General features: G+C 44.4%; 1 protein-coding gene across 3 annotated transcripts in view; it reads left to right on the plus strand.

The window, feature by feature from the left end:
- The window catches only part of LOC143804470 (uncharacterized), a 154,089-nt gene that overhangs the window by 126,189 nt on the left and 3,996 nt on the right, over positions 1 to 23,904 (plus strand). For 2 of the 3 annotated variants that reach the window (XM_077282591.1, XM_077282590.1), the window contains one exon: positions 4,752 to 4,886. In XM_077282591.1, coding sequence (XP_077138706.1) covers positions 4,752 to 4,886 — 135 coding nt within the window. Of the gene's footprint in view, positions 1 to 2,813; positions 2,898 to 4,751; positions 4,887 to 23,904 lie in introns of all 3 variants that reach the window. The other variant, XM_077282589.1, reaches the window with a different exon arrangement.

Genomic DNA, 23,904 nt, shown 5'->3' on the forward strand with positions numbered 1-23,904 from the left:
AGTCAAAGAGTCTATTAGTTCAAAGGAAACATTTCTTTTTATAACTATACTCACTCCTCTGGAAGCTGAGGAACCCGTGCTATGGTATCCAGATGGGAATTGAGATCGGGACATGTCAGGAACCCTTCCTTTTTTGAAGTGAGTTTCCTGTAGGAAAACAATGCTAGCTTTTTTAGAGTTTAAAAATCTCAGAATTTGACCTCTTTTGTTTGGGGAACGCAGACCTTTATCATTAAATGAAGAAACCACTATAGTGGCGGATGGATTAATTGTAGTCATAACTATAACAGTGTGCAGGAAGAGACACCTGAGTCTGTGGACTGAAACAATCAAACATCTCAGTGAACCAGAAAAACAACAAAAACAATGGGAAAAAAGGTGAACACATATATACAAGTATACTACCTATCTGCCGCAGAAGCGGGGGCTGGGAGTACCTCCCATAGCAGATAGGGTGGACACACTCCGACGCGCGAGTGGCAATCTAACATTAGAAAAACTGCATCTGTTACACAACAACTGATAAACAGTGAAGGCTATCTATGCATTAAGGAAGGCAACGGCGATAGAGATCTTTCATCGCAAGACCCGGGATGCTGTTCATGGAAAGGGTTTCTTCTTAACACTAGATCTTCCCTGTCTGGGCGACGCAAGACTTTTAACTGGAGTCCATTCTCCCTGATCTCCAGCAATAGCTTTCCATGGATAAGGGGCATGTGGATCCATATCCAGGGGGTGCCAAGAAGGGACTTCTATTTCGGTCAAGTTGAAAGTATCCCAGACTTTGGAGAGATCTTCCGGGCACCTGACGACCACTTGTTTGCCCCCACCATGTATGGCTAAACCAAAAGGAAAGAGCCATTTGTAAAGAATTTTTTTTCGAGCGTAACGTATCTAGTAGTGGTTTTAGAATTCTGCATTTCATCAGGGTCGACGGTGCAAGGTCTTGGTACAGTTGAATGGGGGAGTTTTCATATGTGAGCGATTTGTTATCTCTGGAGGCCGCCAGGATGGCAGAAGTGTCCAGATAGCTCAGCAAACCACAGATAACATCTCTCGGTGGGTCAGAGGATTTTGGCTTAGGTCTGAGCGATCTGTGGACTCTTTCAATAATGATCTGGTCGCTTTTATCCCTTGGCAGGAGCAGAGCAAATATTTCTCTGGTAGCTTTTTCCAGAATCTCTTGGGAGACACTTTCAGGTAGACCTTTGATCCTGATATTCTTCCTACGGCTCCGGTTCTCCTGGTCTTCCAAAGCAAGCGCAGCATTATTTAGTTGCATTCTGTGGTAGTCCAGGTGGTCCTTCATATTGTTTGAATGGTTAATAAGCGAAGCCTGTGAAGCCTCCAGAGATTCAACTCTTACCTATGTGTGAGAGGTCAGCCCTCATACCTGCTATTTCAGCAATTAGAGGCTTCATAGCTTGAGCCAGAGACCTTTTGAGGAAGGATCTATACATTTTTCCAGAGTCAGCTTGAGGAACGTCACTGCCTGAGGCCTCATCGCTCGAATCGGTTTAGTCAGCCATATGATCTGTTGCAATGCTTGAATGAGGGTTTTTTGGAGTGGCTCTAGCCGTTGCCTTATGTTTAAGAATTTTCTCCATTTCCCCGTGTTTGCCTTGATAAAGGGTTGATGTTAAGCTCTTGGGGCGTACCTTTCCTGTTTTCACCATTATAAATTTATGTGATGCCAAATGGAAGCTTCTTATATCGCCACTCGCGCCCAGGAATGTAGTTTATGATAGCATGTTTGTGGCGTGTGTTTCGATCCAGAATCTCCAAAAACAGACCATTATGTAAAGGTATTCCAGTAGAATATGCCAAACACACAGGGGCTATTTGTAGTATTGCCTTTAAATATCACCTTATAGGCTGTAATCAGACTGCAGTCAAAGGTGGACAGCGTCTAAGGTGGGCAGCGCCTGCCTTTTATAGTTTAAAATGCAAACCAAGGCAGCGGGGAGCAGTTCAGGAATTGGGGTGCGGTGATGCTCCTCACCATGGAACGCTCACAACGTCTCCCGCCATTTCAGGGAACCGAGCCAGAGGAGAGAGGCGAGCAGGGAGGTGGGTCCTTCCTCTACGCAGCGTCCGGGAGCTGCGAGCTGAGACTGTCGGCATGATGGCACTGGCCGCGTGTGGGTATCGAGGTGGGCGGGGCCTTGCCTACCGCCCGTCCACCGCTCCGCTTCTCTCAGCCCGTCGGGAAACATGGGAGCCCCCGTCAGACTCGTCCAGCACCCGCCAGGTCCTGGGCCCCCACCATCCGTGAGCCATGAGCAGGTACCTTGTGTCGCGGGTCACAGGTCCGGCGCAGCCGCTCGGCCACCGCGCGGCTCTCCGGTCGGCTCTCCGGTCTCCCTCGCTGCTCTCTGGTCTCCCTCGCTGCTCTCTCCGGGCACCCGAAGCAACCCCAGCAGCCGACCGAGCCAAGGGGTGAGAGGTGATAGGAGCGACTCTGGCGTCTCGGGTCTAAGTTGCGGGCCCGCCAAGTCCCTGTGCGTGTCGGCGTCTCAGCGTTTCCGTCTCCCAGCCGGTATGAAGGCTGTTGGAGCTACCACAGAGGGACACTGGTACCGAGCCGGGGGTCCTAAACAATTTTCACCCGAGAATCTTTATTTTGAGGCATTAAAATGTGACTGGGATCGGGAGCTCTTGCAGAGCACGTCCGTCCTCGTTCAGTCCCAGGCCGCGCCCCCCTTGTGAAGAATAATTTTGCTGTGAATCAAATCTCTAAATAAAATCTGAATGATTTGGCAGAATTTTGTCAGAGCCTCTCATCTGTAATAAAGATGTAATTTTTTTTACAGACTCCCATGTACAATATAAATCATCCTTTACAATACTCACCTACATATGATGTTACAGATGACACCAATGAATATTCCAAGGAGGTAACTGGTGATGGGAATTACAACATAAATTATGTATTTATTCCAAGGGATGTTTGGAGGAACAATACCATCCACTGAAAAAGAAGAAAGAATATGTATATCATATATATTCAATAACTTGTCTGTAATACACAATGCCATTATTGTCGAAGCAGTCCTATAAAGGGAATCTGTCACCAGGCTTTTGCCATGTTATCTGAGACAACCATAATGTAGAAGCATAGACCTTTATTATAGCGATGTGTCAATTACTGGACTGTTTCAATAGAATCACTGTTTTACCAGCAATTGGTTATCACCACAGGACAACTGGTCTTGCTCCGCCTAGTCCAGCCAGGCCTCCAGCACTGTTTAGCCTCTTTCTGTCAATATACAATGTAAACACAAAGCTGTGGCGGGGTTATACAAGGCTCAAAAACAGCTCTGCTCAATCTGCAGCAGAGAAATCTCTGACTGTATTATGTATTCTATTGGACTGTAGGACTTGGCAAGACGATTAAAAATATAGGACTTTTATTTTGGCAAAATTATGTAGCAGGGATGATGCCATATTAATATACAGTATAATAGATAAAATGGACAATATAGAGATCTATCCAGTTGCTTAGGTAGAGGCTGATGTGTCCCGGTAAAAAATTTTGACCTGGGTCCCCACCTGCATATTTCTCAGATGTATGGTCTCTTGTAGCATTCCAGATCCTGTGAAAACATACGTCTTTGCCCCCTCATGTACAATGTCCCCATCCTGTAAGAAAGTCCCCAATTCTGGCCCTTCATATAATATCACACATCCTGGCTCCTTCCTGTAATAATGTCCCCATCCTAACCCATTCCTGTAATAATACTGCGTGCTTTGCTCAACTGAACAAAGCTGAGCTTCAATCTTCAGGCTTTTGGCCTATATCAGATATTAAACTGCATTTGGGCTACTGGTTTGGTTGGGCCTACTAACGGTGTCTGCCGCTGCTTGGTGTTCTCCATTTTACATAGCTGAGGTTCAATCTTCAGGCTTTCGGCCTATATCAGATATTACACTGCATTTGGGCTACTTGTTTGGTTGGGCCTACTAACGGTGTCTGCGGCTGCTTGCCTTTCTCAACTGAACAAAGCTGAGCTTCAATCTTCAGGCTTTTGGCCTATATCAAATATTAAACTGCATTTGTGCTACTGGTTTGGTTGGGCCTACTAACGGTGTCTGCCGCTGCTTGGTGTTCTCCACTTTACAAAGCTGAGCTTCTATCTTCAGGCTTTCGGCCTATATCAGATATTAAACTGCATTTGGCCTACTGGTTTGGTTGGGCCTACTAACGGTGTCTGCAGCTGCTTTGTATTCTCCACTTTACAAAGCTGAGCTTCTATCTTCAGGCTTTCGGCCTATATCAGATATTACACTGCATTTGGGCTACTTGTTTGGTTGGAAGTACTAACAGTGTCTGCGGCTGCTTTCTTTTCTCAACTGAACAAAGCTGAGCTTCAATCTTCAGGCTTTTGGCCTATATCAGATATTAAACTGCATTTGGGCTACTCGTTTGGTTGGGCCTACTAACGGTGTCTGCCGCTTCTTGGTGTTCTCCACTTTGTGTTCTCCACTTTACAAAGCTGAGCTTCAATCTTCAGGCTTTCGGCCTATATCAGATATTACACTGCATTTGGGCTACTTGTTTGGTTGGGCCTACTAACGGTGTCTGCGGCTGCGTGCTTTGGCGCGAAGATCGTGTACCGCATGGCCAATCCCACGCTGGGATCGGGTCGGGTTTCATGAAACTGACTTATGAAAATGACCGATCCGTTTCGCTCAACCCTATAGAGAAGTGTTTATTATCAAAATACTGATTTCTGTGGTTTCTGTTACAGGAAATCATAAAGCTCCTCACGAACCCTTGGCTGAAAAAAGGGACAAGCTCAAAAACATCAAAATCCCTCCCGGTCGGGTTAGGGATATGGTCGCCAAATTCAAGGCATATCAGAACACGATCGTCAACTCTGACAGTAAGTACTCAGGGCTTTTATGACAAATTTAATGGGAAAACGCCTTTATAAAAAAAGTCTCTTAAAGGAAATTGTCAGTGAATAAACCCTAGACATAGAGGTAACTCTTCTGTTTTGGTCCATCTTTTTTATACATCTCTGCACCAGTTAGAGGTTATAACATTTACATGATGTTTATTTTATATATTTATCTCACTTACAGTGGGGAATATAAGTATTTGATGCAATTTATTATGATCTGGGACTGGGGAGAACCCAGAGCATGATAGGGAACAATCAATTTGTGAAGAATATTTTTTTTTTTTTATATTCTTAATTTAGTTACATTCAGAGTCAAAAGTACAGGTAAACAATACAAGTCAGGTGAATAAATGGCTAGACCATCAACAAACTTTCCATTTTAAGACTTAATGTACCGTCACACTAAACGATATCGCTAGCGATCCGTGACGTTGCAGCGTCCTGGCTAGCGATATCGTTTAGTTTGACAGGCAGCAGCGATCTGGATCCTGCTGTGATATCGCTGGTCGTTGAACAAAGTTCATAACTTTATTTGGTCGTCAGACCGGCGTGTATCGTCGTGTTTGACACCAAAAGCAACGATACCAGCGATGTTTTACACTGGTAACCAGGGTAAACATCGGGTTACTAAGCGCAGGGCCGCACTTAGTAACCCGATGTTTACCCTGGTTACCAGTGTAAAATGTAAAAAAAAAAAACAGTACATACTCACCTTCGCATCCCCCGGCGTCCGCTTCCCACACTGACTGAGCGCCGTAAAGTGAAAGTGAAAGTACAGCACAGCGGTGACGTCACCGCTCTGCTGTTAGGGCCGGCGCTCAGTCAGTGCAGGAAGCGGACGCCGGGGGACGCGAATGTAAGTATGTACTATTTGTTTTTTTTACATTTTACGCTGGTAACCAGGGTAAACATCGGGTTACTAAGCGCGGCCCTGCGCTTAGCAACCCGATGTTTACCCTGGTTACCCGGGGACCTCGGCATCGTTGGTCGCTGGAGAGCGGTCTGTGTGACAGCTCTCCAGCGATCAAACAGCGACGCTGCAGCGATCGGCATCGTTGTCGCTATCGCTGCAGCGTCGCTTAATGTGAAGGTACCTTTAGGGAAGAGAAGGAGAGATAGGGAGGCAGTAGGAGGGTATGGGGGGGGAGGGAAAGATTGGTAGGGGAAGAAGAATGGGAAGAAGAAGACAACAACAGCTATCTGGTTCCAGAGAGTAATAATTGAATAGTAAAACAAAGTAAAAGATACAATCCGATCAGTGTGCGGCGGAAAAAGGCGAAATCTATTCTATATCAAACGTTCCAGATGAAACACAGTAAAAGAATACAACGGCTAATAGGTCAAAGGTTTAGCAAATCTCTCCAAGGGGTCCATCTCTTAATATATAAAAATATATAAATCATGTTTGCCTGTCTCCCAGCTAGAGAGCTCCTCCAGACGAGAAATTTGGTTAACCTTGGAGGACCACTCTGTCCAAGTGGGGGGGGGGACTCGTCCTTCCAATGAAGAGTAATTAGATACTTGGCAGCACAAATCATTAGAAGGAGGAGGCGGTGTTTTTTGGGTCTAAAATTTTGGTTTGAGCAAGAAAGTAAAACTTTCATTGCTTGAAGGTTGGTTTTAATTATTTGTAGTTTCCGGAGAGTGTTATTTATATCCTTCCAATATTGTTTTAATTTTAAGCAGTCCCAGAATATGTGCGTGTGATGTCCCAAAGAATTATGGCATCGTCAGCATAGATTGGAATCTGCGAGCCCTAAATGGTGTGGTTTAGCTGGGGTTAGATGCCACCTAGTTAATATTTTGTAAGAATTTTCCTGAAGTAGGATGCATCTGGAGAAGCCTCTTGCATGCGTCAGGATTTTAGCTCTTTGAGTTTGTGAGGTTAATATTAAGTTCCAATTCCTAAGAGTGAATAATGGAGGGTTTTGATTTCTCCGATGGGGTAGTAAGTTGCCAATAAATGTGGGAGATATTCTTAATTTTTGGGTGAGGAGCTTTAGCTAAAATGTCTATCCAGGAGAAGTTCGGCTTGGTTGGGAACTTTCGTCTAAATTGGTTGAGAGTTCTTTTAATATGTTGTGTCTGAAGAAAATTGTTTGGGCGGTTAAGTGAAGTTGTAGGCCAGGTTCCCCCATGAAGAATTTAGTTATTATAGTAACTATTTAAAGATTCCTTCGGCAGAGAGGACCAGAGCCCATATGGGTCTCAAAAATCGGGGTTAAGAAGGAAAGGGATGGTGCAAATGGGTGCTAGTATAGGGGGGAAGGTGTCTGCGGGAAGCTCGTTGTTCGCTAGACGTTTGATTCGGAGAGTAGTTAAGGTCACCTCATCAAGTCTAAGGTGAGAAGGGGGTCTGGCTAGTGACCAAAGGTAGGGAATACCTTCAGAACCCAGTAATGCTAAATCAGTGCTATTTGGGTCCCCATTACCAACACTTGACACTATTTTTAGCCATCTACAATGATGTACAGCTTTGAAATATAGGGTGAGATCTGGGGCACCCAGACCGCCTGATGAGCATGGGTGGGAGAGGAATTTATATGGCAGTCTGGCTGGTTTTTTGTTCCAGATGAATTTCGAAATTATAGATTTTAGATACCTGAAAAAGGTCTGCGGAACATTAATGGGGATCATGCAAAATGTATATAGGATTATCGGCATTATATATGCTTTAAAAATATTTATACGTCCCATCCAAGAGAGCGTAGGTAGGTTATAGGCCTTCGTCAAACTTTCAACTTTTTTAAGGAGTGTATTATAGTTAGCTTGAAAGAGATTATTAGGGTCTCTCGTTATCATGGTTCCCAAATATTTTATGGAGCTAGAGGCCCATGAAAGTGGGGTGAGGGAGCGCAGGGCAGTTAGTTGGGAGTGAGGGAGGGAGATGTTCAAGGCTTCGGATTTTGAGGTATTGATTTTAAAATTGGATATCTGTCCGAACTGTTGAAAGATATCTAGTATGGCCGGGAACGCATGGAAAGGGTTAGTAATCAAGAAGAGTAGATCATCAGCGAATGCTAACGTTTTTAATTCTAGAGGGCCTACCCTTAATCCCATTATAGAGGGTTCCTGTCTAATTCTCTGTAAGAGTGTTTCAATAACCAAGACAAACAGAGAAGGAGACAATGGGCACCCCTGTCTAGTGCCGTTATTTATGTCGAAACTATTTGAAAGGGTGCCGTTTATTCTCACTCTTGCCGTAGGCTGGGAGTAAAGGGAAAAAAACCGCATGGACAAATTGAGGAGGATAGCCAAACTTGAGCATCACCTGTTCCATGTACCTCTAACTCAGCATCCGTAGAGAGCAGGGTCGGGGGATCCCCCTGTTCTGAGCAAATGTAATGGATTGGATAATATTGACCGAGTTATCCTTACCCTCCCGTCCCCTCACAAACCCAACTTGGTCAGAATGGATAAGCTTGGGTAAAATGGTACTTAGTCTGTTTGCCAAAATTTTGGCCCACAGTTTTGTGTCTGCATTAGGCAAGGATATTGGTCTGTAGCTAGCACAGGAGGTGAGGTCCTTTCCCTCCTTCGGGATAACTGATTTAAAAGCCTCCAAGGATTGTTTGGGCAAGAGTTGGCCCTCCAGATACAAATTAAAGAGCAGAGTCAGGTGAGGCAATAAGCGTTTAAGAAACTTTTATAGTAGATGATAGGAAAGGCCATCTGGCCCTGGAGCTTTCCCATTAGCGATTGTTGCCAAAGTCTCTGATATTTCTTTGGGAGAGATAGGAGCTATTAACGTTAGGGAATCGTTTAAGAGAACCTTGGGAAGTTTAAGGGGTGTCAAAAATTTGTTTATTTTACTAGAGGTCTCTGAGGGTTCTTTTATGTTTATGGGGTTGGGTAGATTGTATAGGTCTTCATAGAAGGATCTGAATACCTCAGCAATATCGGCAGTATCGTATTTAGAGGATTTATTTGCAGCTTTAATCTGGTTTACGAACCTCTTCTCATTACGTTTCCTAAGTAGGGAAGTCATGAGTTTACTGCCTCTATTACCATGGAGGTAAAACTTCTGTTTGCATCTCATGTAAATTTTAGCCGATTGTATGTTTAGGAGGTTTTTTAGGGATTGACGTAATTTTACCAGCTCGGTTTGGATATTGTCGCTACGTGATTTTTTGTGTATCTTCTCAAATGTATTGATTTGGTGTAAGAGAGATAAAGTTTGCTTTGTTCTTTCTTTTTTGACAAAAGACCCAAGGGAGATGAGCTCCCCTCTCGTAACAACCTTATGGGCTTCCCACACCATGGGGGGTGGAGGACCTGAGCATGTTTTATCCTGGAAAAAAATTCTCGAGAGTGTCTGTTAACCTAGAAATGTGCAGGCTAGAATCTAGCAGGGTCTCATTTAGGGTCCAAGATTTCGTAGTCCTAGGGAGAGACGCGATGCTCATCTCCAGGAAAATAGGTGCATGGTCTGACAAAAGTATGTTGTCAATTGTTGCTGAATTTATGAGGTGGAGACAAGGCGCTTGGGTAAGGAGGTAGTCAATTCTATGATAGGTATTGTGTGGGGGCGAATAAAATGTTAATCCTTGGTGGCGGGATACAAGGTCCTCCATGGATCTAATAAATTTAAAGATTGTAGGGAAAGTTGGAGCCATCTCAGGGCTTTTTGAGAGATAGATGTCTTTCCAGACGAAGTGTCAAGGAACAGGTTAAGAGGAACATTGAGATCTCCACCTACCACCACGACACCCTCTGCAAACAGTTTTAGGATATTTAAAGTTTTGCATAGCCAACCCACTTGATTTGTATTGGGGGCGTATAAGTTGCACAGCGTTATTTTGGTGTTGGCCAAAAGGCCTTTAATCATTACAAATCTCCCATCAGCATCAGTCAAAGAGTCTATTAGTTCAAAGGAAACATTTCTTTTTATAACTATACTCACTCCTCTGGAAGCTGAGGAACCCGTGCTATGGTATCCAGATGGGAATTGAGATCGGGACATGTCAGGAACCCTTCCTTTTTTGAAGTGAGTTTCCTGTAGGAAAACAATGCTAGCTTTTTTAGAGTTTAAAAATCTCAGAATTTGACCTCTTTTGTTTGGGGAACGCAGACCTTTATCATTAAATGAAGAAACCACTATAGTGGCGGATGGATTAATTGTAGTCATAACTATAACAGTGTGCAGGAAGAGACACCTGAGTCTGTGGACTGAAACAATCAAACATCTCAGTGAACCAGAAAAACAACAAAAACAATGGGAAAAAAGGTGAACACATATATACAAGTATACTACCTATCTGCCGCAGAAGCGGGGGCTGGGAGTACCTCCCATAGCAGATAGGGTGGACACACTCCGACGCGCGAGTGGCAATCTAACATTAGAAAAACTGCATCTGTTACACAACAACTGATAAACAGTGAAGGCTATCTATGCATTAAGGAAGGCAACGGCGATAGAGATCTTTCATCGCAAGACCCGGGATGCTGTTCATGGAAAGGGTTTCTTCTTAACACTAGATCTTCCCTGTCTGGGCGACGCAAGACTTTTAACTGGAGTCCATTCTCCCTGATCTCCAGCAATAGCTTTCCATGGATAAGGGGCATGTGGATCCATATCCAGGGGGTGCCAAGAAGGGACTTCTATTTCGGTCAAGTTGAAAGTATCCCAGACTTTGGAGAGATCTTCCGGGCACCTGACGACCACTTGTTTGCCCCCACCATGTATGGCTAAACCAAAAGGAAAGAGCCATTTGTAAAGAATTTTTTTTCGAGCGTAACGTATCTAGTAGTGGTTTTAGAATTCTGCATTTCATCAGGGTCGACGGTGCAAGGTCTTGGTACAGTTGAATGGGGGAGTTTTCATATGTGAGCGATTTGTTATCTCTGGAGGCCGCCAGGATGGCAGAAGTGTCCAGATAGCTCAGCAAACCACAGATAACATCTCTCGGTGGGTCAGAGGATTTTGGCTTAGGTCTGAGCGATCTGTGGACTCTTTCAATAATGATCTGGTCGCTTTTATCCCTTGGCAGGAGCAGAGCAAATATTTCTCTGGTAGCTTTTTCCAGAATCTCTTGGGAGACACTTTCAGGTAGACCTTTGATCCTGATATTCTTCCTATGGCTCCGGTTCTCCTGGTCTTCCAAAGCAAGCGCAGCATTATTTAGTTGCATTCTGTGGTAGTCCAGGTGGTCCTTCATATTGTTTGAATGGTTAATAAGCGAAGCCTGTGAAGCCTCCAGAGATTCGACTCTGTTACCTATGTGTGAGAGGTCAGCCCTCATACCTGCTAGTTCAGCAATTAGAGGCTTCATAGCTTGAGCCAGAGACCTTTTGAGGAAGGATCTATACATTTTTCCAGAGTCAGCTTGAGGAACGTCACTGCCTGAGGCCTCATCGCTCGAATCGGTTTAGTCAGCCATATGATCTGTTGCAATGCTTGAATGAGGGTTTTTTGGAGTGGCTCTAGCCGTTGCCTTATGTTTAAGAATTTTCTCCATTTCCCCGTGTTTGCCTTGATAAAGGGTTGATGTTAAGCTCTTGGGGCGTACCTTTCCTGTTTTCACCATTATAAATTTATGTGATGCCAAATGGAAGCTTCTTATATCGCCACTCGCGCCCAGGAATGTAGTTTATGATAGCATGTTTGTGGCGTGTGTTTCGATCCAGAATCTCCAAAAACAGACCATTATGTAAAGGTATTCCAGTAGAATATGCCAAACACACAGGGGCTATTTGTAGTATTGCCTTTAAATATCACCTTATAGGCTGTAATCAGACTGCAGTCAAAGGTGGACAGCGTCTAAGGTGGGCAGCGCCTGCCTTTTATAGTTTAAAATGCAAACCAAGGCAGCGGGGAGCAGTTCAGGAATTGGGGTGCGGTGATGCTCCTCACCATGGAACGCTCACAACGTCTCCCGCCATTTCAGGGAACCGAGCCAGAGGAGAGAGGCGAGCAGGGAGGTGGGTCCTTCCTCTACGCAGCGTCCGGGAGCTGCGAGCTGAGACTGTCGGCAAGATGGCACTGGCCGCGTGTGGGTATCGAGGTGGGCGGGGCCTTGCCTACCGCCCGTCCACCGCTCTGCTTCACTCAGCCCGCCGGGAAACATGTGATCCCCCGTCAGACTCGTCCAGCACCCGCCAGGTCCCGGGCCCCCACCATCCGTGAGCCGCGAGCAGGTACCTTGTGTCGCGGGTCGCAGGTACCTTGTGTCGCGGGTCACAGGTCCGGCGCAGCCGCTCGGCCGCCGCGCGGCTCTTCGGTCGGCTCTCTGGTCGGCTCTCTGGTCTCCCTCGCTGCTCTCTCCGGGCACCCAAAGCAGCCCCAGCAGCCGACCGAGCCAAGGGGTGAGAGGTGATAGACCCGAGACGCCGGAGTCGCTCCTAAGTTGCGGGCCCGCCAAGTCCCCATGCGTGTCGGCGTCTCAGCGTTTCCGTCTCCCAGCCGGTATGAAGGCTGTTGGAGCTGCCACAGAGGGACACTGGTACCGAGTCGGGGGTCCTAAACAATTTTCACCCGAGAATCTTTATTTTGAGGCATTAACATGTGACTGGGATCGGGAGCTCTTGCAGAGCACGTCCGTCCTCGTTCAGTCCCAGGCCGCGCCCCCCTTGTGAAGAATAATTTTGCTGTGAATCGAATCTCTAAATAAAATCTGAATGATTTGGCAGAATTTTGTCAGAGCCTTTCATCAGTAATAAAGATGTAATTTTTTTTACAGACTCCCATGTACAATATAAATCATCCTTTACAATACTCACCTACATATGATGTTACAGATGACACCAATGAATATTCCAAGGAGGTAACTGGTGATGGGAATTACAACATAAATTATGTATTTATTCCAAGGGATGTTTGGAGGAACAATACCATCCACTGAAAAAGAAGAAAGAATATGTATATCATATATATTCAATAACTTGTCTGTAATACACTATGCCATTATTATCAAAGCAGTCCTATAAAGGGAATCTGTCACCAGGCTTTTGCCATGTTATCGGAGACAACCATAATGTAGAAGCATAGACCTTTATTATAGCGATGTGTCAATTACTGGACTGTTTCAATAGAATCACTGTTTTACCAGTAATTGGTTATCACCACAGGACAACTGGTCTTGCTCCGCCTAGTCCAGCCAGGCCTCCAGCACTGTTAGCCACTTTCTGTCAATATACATTGTAAACACAAAGCTGTGGCGGGGTTATACAAGGCTCAAAAACTGAGCTCTGCTCAATCTGCAGCAGAGAAATCTGTGACTGTATTATGTATTCTATTGGACTGTAGGACTTGGCAAGACGATTAAAAATATAGGACTTTTATTTTGGCAAAATTATGTAGCAGGGATGATGCCATATTAATATACAGTATAATAGATATAATGGACAATATAGAGATCTATCCAGTTGCTTAGGTAGAGGCTGATGTGTCACGGTAAAAAATTTTGACCTGGGTCCCCACCTGCATATTTCTCAGATGTATGGTCTCTTGTAGCATTCCAGATCCTGTGAAAACATACGTCTTTGCCCCCTCATGTACAATGTCCCCATCCTGTAAGAAAGTCCCCAATTCTGGCCCTTCATATAATATCACACATCCTGGCTCCTTCCTGTAATAATGTCCCCATCCTAACCCATTCCTGTAATAATGCTGCGTGCTTTGCTCAACTGAACAAAGCTATATCAGATATATATATATTTGCTCATTGGCGTCTGCTAGATTTTATCTAGCTGTTCCGGGGCTAATTTACCTAATCCTTGGATTGGAAGCTGGGCCATGCCCACTGCCTTTAAATAGTTCTCCTAATCTTTGGGCATCGCCGATTATAGCTTCTGTCTTGCGTTGTTATCTCGGTCTGGAGTGGAGAGCTGGTGGTTGGAGATTCGTTTATAGTGTATTTCTATACAGTTACATTTATAGTGTATTTCTGAGTGACTGCGGCGTGGTGTGTATATTTTCCTTTATCCTTGTCTGTGCTAACTGTGGGTATTGGGGAATAACATCTTCACTGGGTGGCGGGCGGAGGTTTCAGCCTAGGGCTGAGCTCAGGAGACAGGGTGATGTTCGAGGCCTGGACATGCACACCTTTAGTGTAAACTCCAGGTAGAGGGTCAGTCAGGAGTTCCCTAGTCTGAGGGAAACTGCAGGGGCCCGGGTTATTAGCTCTCGCTCACCTAGTCTCTCCCTGACATCATCACACTAATGTCTAATGCAAAAATAAAAAAATAACAAAATTCATATATTTCACTATGCAGTCACTATTACATCATGTGACCAGTTCAACCAGACAACTTTGGTGAAAAGTCCTTTTTAAACTTCAACTCAATAACATATTGTTATACAAGCAAAATGTTTATTTTATGGAAGCAAAGAAAGTTAGAATAACAACTGTTTTAGGTGGGTGTTGTCAGTAGTCTTTTCTATCAGGGTCAAGGCAAAATTAACTTACTGTCAGGGGCGGTGACCGCGTCCTCATCTGGGTCCATGTTGATTATTTCATCACCGGCATCAGGCATAGGGATCATGGTGCTTTTGAGGATTTCTCTCTTTTCCACCATGGGTCCGGGAGGAGAAACATCATTTTCAATATTTAGTGTATTCTCATGTTTTCCTGTTACCCAAACCGATCCCACTGTGGGATCGGCCATGCGGTCGGCAATCTTCGCGCCAAAGTCGCGTTTCATTTGACGCTTTCCCCGCCATTTTTCAGCCAATGAAGGAGCGTGGGCAGCATGATGACATAGGTTCCGGCTTGCTTTCTGCGGCGTCACATAGGGTAAAACCGCCATATTACCGTTTGGGATATAGCGATTTCCACAGTCCAACACAACCTTTGCTGGGACGAGAGAGAGAGAGATCGGGATGGATTCCCGACTTTGCGCGATAATCGGATGATTTCACTTGACTCGACTTTTGACAAAGTCAAATCCGACTCGATCCGACTCGATCCTAAAAAAGTAAAAGTCGCTCAACCCTAATCATTTCCCTTGGATTTATCCTTTTTCATAAATATTTAAAATAGTAAAATATAAGGTATATTGTGAATTAGAAAGTAACATTTCTTTATTCTGCAGAATGAAATATAGACTCATATGTTTCTTCATTCATCATTTTGTCTCTTACATTCTATAGAAACATTGTCAATAAGTACAATTTTGGTATTTGTCAACCATTTTTCATGTACATGAAAGTTCAATATGTGTGGATCGTACTGGATTGTAAGGTAATATGAAGATTAGCCATGAGTGGATTTATTTGAGTGGAATTGAATTCTGCTCATATTTACAAAACTCAGAATTTTGGAGAACACAGATGTTTTGTAATTCACTCCACGCGAATAAAGCAAAGTAGAAGCTAGCTCCAGCCTCCAGCTTGTGGAACAGTAGAGCGCTGGCAAAAAGTTTAGCTCTCCTCTCTGACCGACTTCTGTTGCTTTATTCTCGATGGCCAGTTTTCCACACTACCATTTTACCGCGCCGCTGGCCAAGTGTTCCCTTTGGATTGGAACTTTTGCTACAAGTGGTCCCCGAAAGGTCTTTGCTCATGCAAGCCCCAACTAAGAGCCAAGACTGTGCCGGAGTTGCAGCAGAGAGCAATAGGGGCTTCCGGAGAGGGGCTTGGTGATGTATGAACTATATTTTCTTCTTATATCCTTCATTTATTATGATCTGGGACTGGGGAGAACCCAGAGCATGATAGGGAACAATCAATTTGTGAAGAATAATTTTTTTTTTTTATATTCTTAATTTAGTGACATTCAGAGTCAAAAGTACAGGTAAACAATACAAGTCAGGTGAATAAATGGCTAGACCATCAACAAACTTTCCATTTTAAGACTTAGGGAAGAGAAGGAGGGATAGGGAGGCAGTAGGAGGTTATGGGGGGGGGAGGGAAAGATTGGTAGGGGAAGAAGAATGGGAAGAAGAAGACAACAACAGCTATCTGGTTCCAGAGAGTAATAATGGAATAGTAAAACAAAGTAAAAGATACAATCCGATCAGTGTGCGGCGGAAAAAGGCGAAATCTATTCTATATCAAACGTTCCAGATGAAACACAGTAAAAGAATACAACGGCTAATAGGTCAAAGGTTTAGCAAATCTCTCCAAGGGGTCCATCTCTTAATATATAAAAATATATAAATCATGTTTGCCTGTCTCCCAGCTAGAGAGCTCCTCCAGACGAGAAATTTGGTTAACCTTGGAGGACCACTCTGTCCAAGTGGGGGGGGGGACTCATCCTTCCAATGAAGAGTAATTAGATACTTGGCAGCACAAATCATTAGAAGGAGGAGGCGGTGTTTTTTGGGTCTAAAATTTTGGTTTGAGCAAGAAAGTAAAACTTTCATTGCTTGAAAGTTGGTTTTAATTATTTGTAGTTTCCGGAGATTGTTATTTATATCCTTCCAATATTGTTTTAATTTTAAGCAGTCCCAGAATATGTGCGTGTGATGTCCCAAAGAATTATGGCATCGCCAGCATAGATTGGAATCTGCGAGCCCTAAATGGTGTGGTTTAGCTGGGGTTAGATGCCACCTAGTTAATATTTTGTAAGAATTTTCCTGAAGTAGGATGCATCTGGAGAAGCCTCTTGCATGCGTCAGGATTTTAGCTCTTTGAGTTTCTGTGAGGTTAATATTAAGTTCCAATTCCTAAGAGTGAATAATGGAGGGTTTTGATTTCTCCGATGGGGTAGTAAGTTGCCAATAAATGTGGGAGATATTCTTAATTTTTGGGTGAGGAGCTTTAGCTAAAATGTCTATCCAGGAGAAGTTCGGCTTGGTTGGGAACTTTCGTCTAAATTGGTTGAGAGTTCTTTTAATATGTTGTGTCTGAAGAAAATTGTTTTGGCGGTTAAGTGAAGTTGTAGGCCAGGTTCCCCCATGAAGAATTTTGTTATTATAGTAACTATTTAAAGATTCCTTCGGCAGAGAGGACCAGAGCCCATATGGGTCTCGAAAATCGGGGTTAAGAAGGAAAGGGATGGTGCAAATGGGTGCTAGTATAGAGGGGAAGGTGTCTGTGGGAAGCTTGTTGTTCGCTAGACGTTTGATTCGGAGAGTAGTTAAGGTCACCTCATCAAGTCTAAGGTGAGAAGGGGGTCTGGCTAGTGACCAAAGGTAGGGAATACCTTCAGAACCCAGTAATGCTAAATCAGTGCTATTTGGGTCCCCATTACCAACACTTGACACTATTTTTAGCCATCTACAATGATGTACAGCTTTGAAATATAGGGTGAGATCTGGGGCACCCAGACCGCCTGATGAGCATGGGTGGGAGAGGAATTTATATGGCAGTCTGGCTGGTTTTTTGTTCCAGATGAATTTCAAAATTATAGATTTTAGATACCTGAAAAAGGTCTGCGGAACATTAATGGGGATCATGCAAAATGTATATAGGATTATCGGCATTATATATGCTTTAAAAATATTTATACGTCCCATCCAAGAGAGCGTAGGTAGGTTATAGGCCTTCGTCAAACTTTCAACTTTTTTAAGGAGTGTATTATAGTTAGCTTGAAAGAGATTATTAGGGTCTCTCGTTATCATGGTTCCCAAATATTTTATGGAGCTAGAGGCCCATGAAAGTGGGGTGAGGGAGCGCAGGGCAGTTAGTTGGGAGTGAGGGAGGGAGATGTTCAAGGCTTCGGATTTTGAGGTATTGATTTTAAAATTGGATATCTGTCTGAACTGTTGAAAGATATCTAGTATGGCCGGGAACGCATGGAAAGGGTTAGTAATCAAGAAGAGTAGATCATCAGCGAATGCTAACGTTTTTAATTCTAGAGGGCCTACCCTTAATCCCATTATAGAGGGTTCCTGTCTAATTCTCTGTAAGAGTGTTTCAATAACCAAGACAAACAGAGAAGGAGACAATGGGCACCCCTGTCTAGTGCCGTTATTTATGTCGAAACTATTTGAAAGGGTGCCGTTTATTCTCACTCTTGCCGTAGGCTGGGAGTAAAGGGAAAAAACCGCATGGACTAATTGAGGAGGATAGCCAAACTTGAGCATCACCTGTTCCATGTACCTCCAACTCACTCTGTCGAAGGCTTTTTCAGCATCCGTAGAGAGGAGGGTAAGGGGGATCCCCCTGTTCTGAGCAAATATAATGGATTGGATAATTTTGACCGAGTTATCCTTACCCTCCCGTCCCCTCACAAACCCAACTTGGTCAGAATGGATAAGCTTGGGTAAAATGGTACTTAGTCTGTTTGCCAAAATTTTGGCCCACAGTTTTGTGTCTGCGTTAGGCAAGGATATTGGTCTGTAGCTAGCACAGGAGGTGAGGTCCTTTCCCTCCTTCGGGATAACTAATATAAAAGCCTCCAAGGATTGTTTGGGCAAGAGTTGACCCTCCAGATACGAATTAAAGAGCAGAGTCAGGTGAGGCAATAAGCGTTTAAGAAACTTTTTATAGTAGATGATAGGAAGGCCATCTGGCCCTGGAGCTTTCCCATTAGTGATTGTTGCCAAAGTCTCTGATATTTCTTTGGGAGAGATAGGAGCTATTAACGTTAGGGAATCGTTTAAGAGAACCTTGGGAAGTTTAAGGGGTGTCAAAAGTTCGTTTATTTTACTAGAGGTCTCTGAGGGTTCTTTTATGTTTATGGGGTTGGGTAGATTGTATAGGTCTTCATAGAAGGATCTGAATACCTCAGCAATATCGGCAGTATCGTATTTAGAGGATTTATTTGCAGCTTTAATCTGGTTTACGAACCTCTTCTCATTACGTTTCCTAAGTAGGGAAGTCATGAGTTTACTGCCTCTATTACCATGGAGGTAAAACTTCTGTTTGCATCTCATGTAAATTTTAGCCGATTGTATGTTTAGGAGGTTTTTTAGGGATTGACGTAATTTTACCAGCTCGGTTTGGATATTATCGCTACGTGATTTTTTGTGTATCTTCTCAAATGTATTGATTTGGTGTAAGAGAGATAAAGTTTGCTTTGTTCTTTCTTTTTTGACAAAAGACCCAAGGGAGATTAGCTCCCCTCTCGTAACAACCTTATGGGCTTCCCACACCACGGGGGGTGGAGGACCTGAGCATGTATTATCCTGGAAAAAATTCTCGAGAGTGTCTGTTAACCTAGAAACGTGCAGGCTAGAATCTAGCAGGGTCTCATTTAGGGTCCAAGATTTCGTAGTCCTAGGGAGAGACACGATGCTCATCTGTAGGAAAATAGGTGCATGGTCTGACAAAAGTATGTTGTCAATTGTTGCTGAATTTATGAGGTGGAGACAAGGCGCTTGGGTAAGGAGGTAGTCAATTCTATGATAGGTATTGTGTGGGGGCGAATAAAATGTTAATCCTTGGTGGCGGGATACAAGGTCCTCCATGGATCTAATAAATTTAAAGATTGTAGGGAAAGTTGGAGCCGTCTCAGGGCTTGTTGAAAGATAGATGTCTTTCCAGACGAAGTGTCAAGGAACGGGTTAAGAGGAACAGATGTCTTTCCAGACGAAGTGTCAAGGAACGGGTTAAGAGGAACATTGAGATCTCCACCTACCACCACAACACCCTCTGCAAACAGTTTTAGGATATTTAAAGTTTTGCATAGCGAACCCACTTGATTTCTATTGGGGGCGTATAAGTTGCACAGCGTTATTTTGGTGTTGGCCAAAAGGCCTTTAATCATTACAAATCTCCCATCAGCATCAGTCAAAGAGTCTATTAGTTCAAAGGAAACATTTATTTTTGTAACTATACTCACTCCTCTGGAAGCTATGGTATCCAGATGGGAATTGAGATCGGGACATGTCAGGAACCCTTCCTTTTTTGAAGTGAGTTTCCTGTAGGAAAACAATGCTAGCTTTTTTAGAGTTTAAAAATCTCAGAATTTGACCTCTTTTGTTTGGGGAACGCAGACCTTTATCATTAAATGAAGAAACCACTATAGTGGCGGATGGATTAATTGTAGTCATAACTATAACAGTGTGCAGGAAGAGACACCTGAGTCTGTGGACTGAAACAATCAAACATCTCAGTGAACCAGAAAAACAACAAAAACAATGGGAAAAAAGGTGAACACATATATACAAGTATACTACCTATCTGCCGCAGAAGCGGGGGCTGGGAGTACCTCCCATAGCAGATAGGGTGGACACACTCCGACGCGCGAGTGGCAATCTAACATTAGAAAAACTGCATCTGTTACACAACAACTGATAAACAGTGAAGGCTATCTATGCATTAAGGAAGGCAACGGCGATAGAGATCTTTCATCGCAAGGTTCAAGGCTATCTATGCATTAAGGAAGGCAACGGCGATAGAGATCTTTCATCGCAAGGTTCCGTTTAGACCCGGGATGCTGTTCATGGAGGGGGTTTCTTCTTAACACTAGATCTTCCCTGTCTGGGCGACGCAAGACTTTTAACTGGAGTCCATTCTCCCTGATCTCCAGCAATAGCTTTCCATGGATAAGGGGCATGTGGATCCATATCCAGGGGGTGCCAAGAAGGGACTTCTATTTCGGTCAAGTTGAAAGTATCCCAGACTTTGGAGAGATCTTCCGGGCACCTGACGACCACTTGTTTGCCCCCACCATGTATGGCTAAACCAAAAGGAAAGAGCCATTTGTAAAGAATTTTTTTTCGAGCGTAACGTATCTAGTAGTGATTTTAGAATTCTGCATTTCATCAGGGTCGACGGTGCAAGGTCTTGGTACAGTTGAATGGGGGAGTTTTCATATGTGAGCGATTTGTTATCTCTGGAGGCCGCCAGGATGGCAGAAGTGTCCAGATAGCTCAGCAAACCACAGATAACATCTCTCGGTGGGTCAGAGGATTTTGGCTTAGGTCTGAGCGATCTGTCGACTCTTTCAATAATGATCTGGTCGCTTTTATCCCTTGGCAGGAGCAGAGCAAGTATTTCTCTGGTAGCTTTTTCCAGAATCTCTTGAGAGACACTTTCAGGTAGACCTTTGATCCTGATATTCTTCCTACGGCTCCGGTTCTCCTGGTCTTCCAAAGCAAGCGCAGCATTATTTAGTTGCATTCTGTGGTAGTCCAGGTGGTCCTTCATATTGTTTGAATGGTTAATAAGCGAAGCCTGTGAAGCCTCCAGAGATTCGACTCTGTTACCTATGTGTGAGAGGTCAGCCCTCATACCTGCTATTTCAGCACAATTAGAGGCTTCATAGCTTGAGCCAGAGACCTTTTGAGGAAGGATCTATACATTTTTCCAGAGTCAGCTTGAGGAACGTCACTGCCTGAGGCCTCATCGCTCGAATCGGTTTAGTCAGCCATATGATCTGTTGCAATGCTTGAATGAGGGTTTTTTGGAGTGGCTCTAGCCGTTGCCTTATGTTTAAGAATTTTCTCCATTTCCCCATGTTTGCCTTGATAAAGGGTTGATGTTAAGCTCTTGGGGCGTACCTTTCCTGTTTTCACCATTATAAATTTATGTGATGCCAAATGGAAGCTTCTTATATCGCCACTCGCGCCCAGGAATGTAGTTTATGATAGCATGTTTGTGGCGTGTGTTTCGATCCAGAATCTCCAAAAACAGACCATTATGTAAAGGTATTCCAGTAGAATATGCCAAACACACAGGGGCTATTTGTAGTATTGCCTTTAAATATCACCTTATAGGATGTAATCAGACTGCAGTCAAAGGTGGACAGCGTCTAAGGTGTGCAGCGCCTGCCTTTTATAGTTTAAAATGCAAACCAAGGCAGCGGGGAGCAGTTCAGGAATTGGGGTGCGGTGATGCTCCTCACCATGGAACGCTCACAACGTCTCCCGCCATTTCAGGGAACCGAGCCAGAGGAGAGAGGCGAGCAGGGAGGTGGGTCCTTCCTCTACGCAGCGTCCGGGAGCTGCGAGCTGAGACTGTCGGCATGATGGCACTGGCCGCGTGTGGGTATCGAGGTGGGCGGGGCCTTGCCTACCGCCCGTCCACCGCTCCGCTTCTCTCAGCCCGTCGGGAAACATGGGAGCCCCCGTCAGACTCGTCCAGCACCCGCCAGGTCCCGGGCCCCCACCATCCGTGAGCCACGAGCAGGTACCTTGTGTCGCGGGTCACAGGTCCGGCGCAGCCGCTCGGCCGCCGCGCGGCTCTCCGGTTGGCTCTCCGGTCTCCCTCGCTGCTCTCTCCGGGCACCCGAAGCAACCTCAGCAGCCGACCGAGCCAAGGGGTGAGAGGTGATAGGAGCGACTCTGGCGTCTCGGGTCTAAGTTGCGGGCCCGCCAAGTCCCTGTGCGTGTCGGCGTCTCAGCGTTTCCGTCTCCCAGCCGGTATGAAGGCTGTTGGAGCTACCACAGAGGGACACTGGTACCGAGCCGGGGGTCCTAAACAATTTTCACCCGAGAATCTTTATTTTGAGGCATTAAAATGTGACTGGGATCGGGAGCTCTTGCAGAGCACGTCCGTCCTCGTTCAGTCCCAGGCCGCGCCCCCCTTGTGAAGAATAATTTTGCTGTGAATCGAATCTCTAAATAAAATCTGAATGATTTGGCAGAATTTTGTCAGAGCCTCTCATCTGTAATAAAGATGTAATTTTTTTTACAGACTCCCATGTACAATATAAATCATCCTTTACAATACTCACCTACATATGATGTTACAGATGACACCAATGAATATTCCAAGGAGGTAACTGGTGATGGGAATTACAACATAAATTATGTATTTATTCCAAGGGATGTTTGGAGGAACAATACCATCCACTGAAAAAGAAGAAAGAATATGTATATCATATATATTCAATAACTTGTCTGTAATACACAATGCCATTATTGTCGAAGCAGTCCTATAAAGGGAATCTGTCACCAGGCTTTTGCCATGTTATCTGAGACAACCATAATGTAGAAGCATAGACCTTTATTATAGCGATGTGTCAATTACTGGACTGTTTCAATAGAATCACTGTTTTACCAGCAATTGGTTATCACCACAGGACAACTGGTCTTGCTCCGCCTAGTCCAGCCAGGCCTCCAGCACTGTTTAGCCTCTTTCTGTCAATATACAATGTAAACACAAAGCTGTGGCGGGGTTATACAAGGCTCAAAAACTGAGCTCTGCTCAATCTGCAGCAGAGAAATCTCTGACTGTATTATGTATTCTATTGGACTGTAGGACTTGGCAAGACGATTAAAAATATAGGACTTTTATTTTGGCAAAATTATGTAGCAGGGATGATGCCATATTAATATACAGTATAATAGATAAAATGGACAATATAGAGATCTATCCAGTTGCTTAGGTAGAGGCTGATGTGTCCCGGTAAAAAATTTTGACCTGGGTCCCCACCTGCATATTTCTCAGATGTATGGTCTCTTGTAGCATTCCAGATCCTGTGAAAACATACGTCTTTGCCCCCTCATGTACAATGTCCCCATCCTGTAAGAAAGTCCCCAATTCTGGCCCTTCATATAATATCACACATCCTGGCTCCTTCCTGTAATAATGTCCCCATCCTAACCCATTCCTGTAATAATACTGCGTGCTTTGCTCAACTGAACAAAGCTGAGCTTCAATCTTCAGGCTTGTGGCCTATATCAGATATTAAACTGCATTTGGGCTACTGGTTTGGTTGGGCCTACTAACGGTGTCTGCCGCTGCTTGGTGTTCTCCATTTTACATAGCTGAGGTTCAATCTTCAGGCTTTCGGCCTATATCAGATATTACACTGCATTTGGGCTACTTGTTTGGTTGGGCCTACTAACGGTGTCTGCGGCTGCTTGCCTTTCTCAACTGAACAAAGCTGAGCTTCAATCTTCAGGCTTTTGGCCTATATCAGATATTAAACTGCATTTGTGCTACTGGTTTGGTTGGGCCTACTAACGGTGTCTGCCGCTGCTTGGTGTTCTCCACTTTACAAAGCTGAGCTTCTATCTTCAGGCTTTCGGCCTATATCAGATATTAAACTGCATTTGGCCTACTGGTTTGGTTGGGCCTACTAACGGTGTCTGCCGCTGCTTGGTATTCTCCACTTTACAAAGCTGAGCTTCTATCTTCAGGCTTTCGGCCTATATCAGATATTACACTGCATTTGGGCTACTTGTTTGGTTGGAAGTACTAACAGTGTCTGCGGCTGCT

This window comes from Ranitomeya variabilis, chromosome 2, assembly GCF_051348905.1.
Source record: "Ranitomeya variabilis isolate aRanVar5 chromosome 2, aRanVar5.hap1, whole genome shotgun sequence".
Classification (NCBI taxonomy): Eukaryota; Metazoa; Chordata; class Amphibia; order Anura; family Dendrobatidae; genus Ranitomeya; species Ranitomeya variabilis.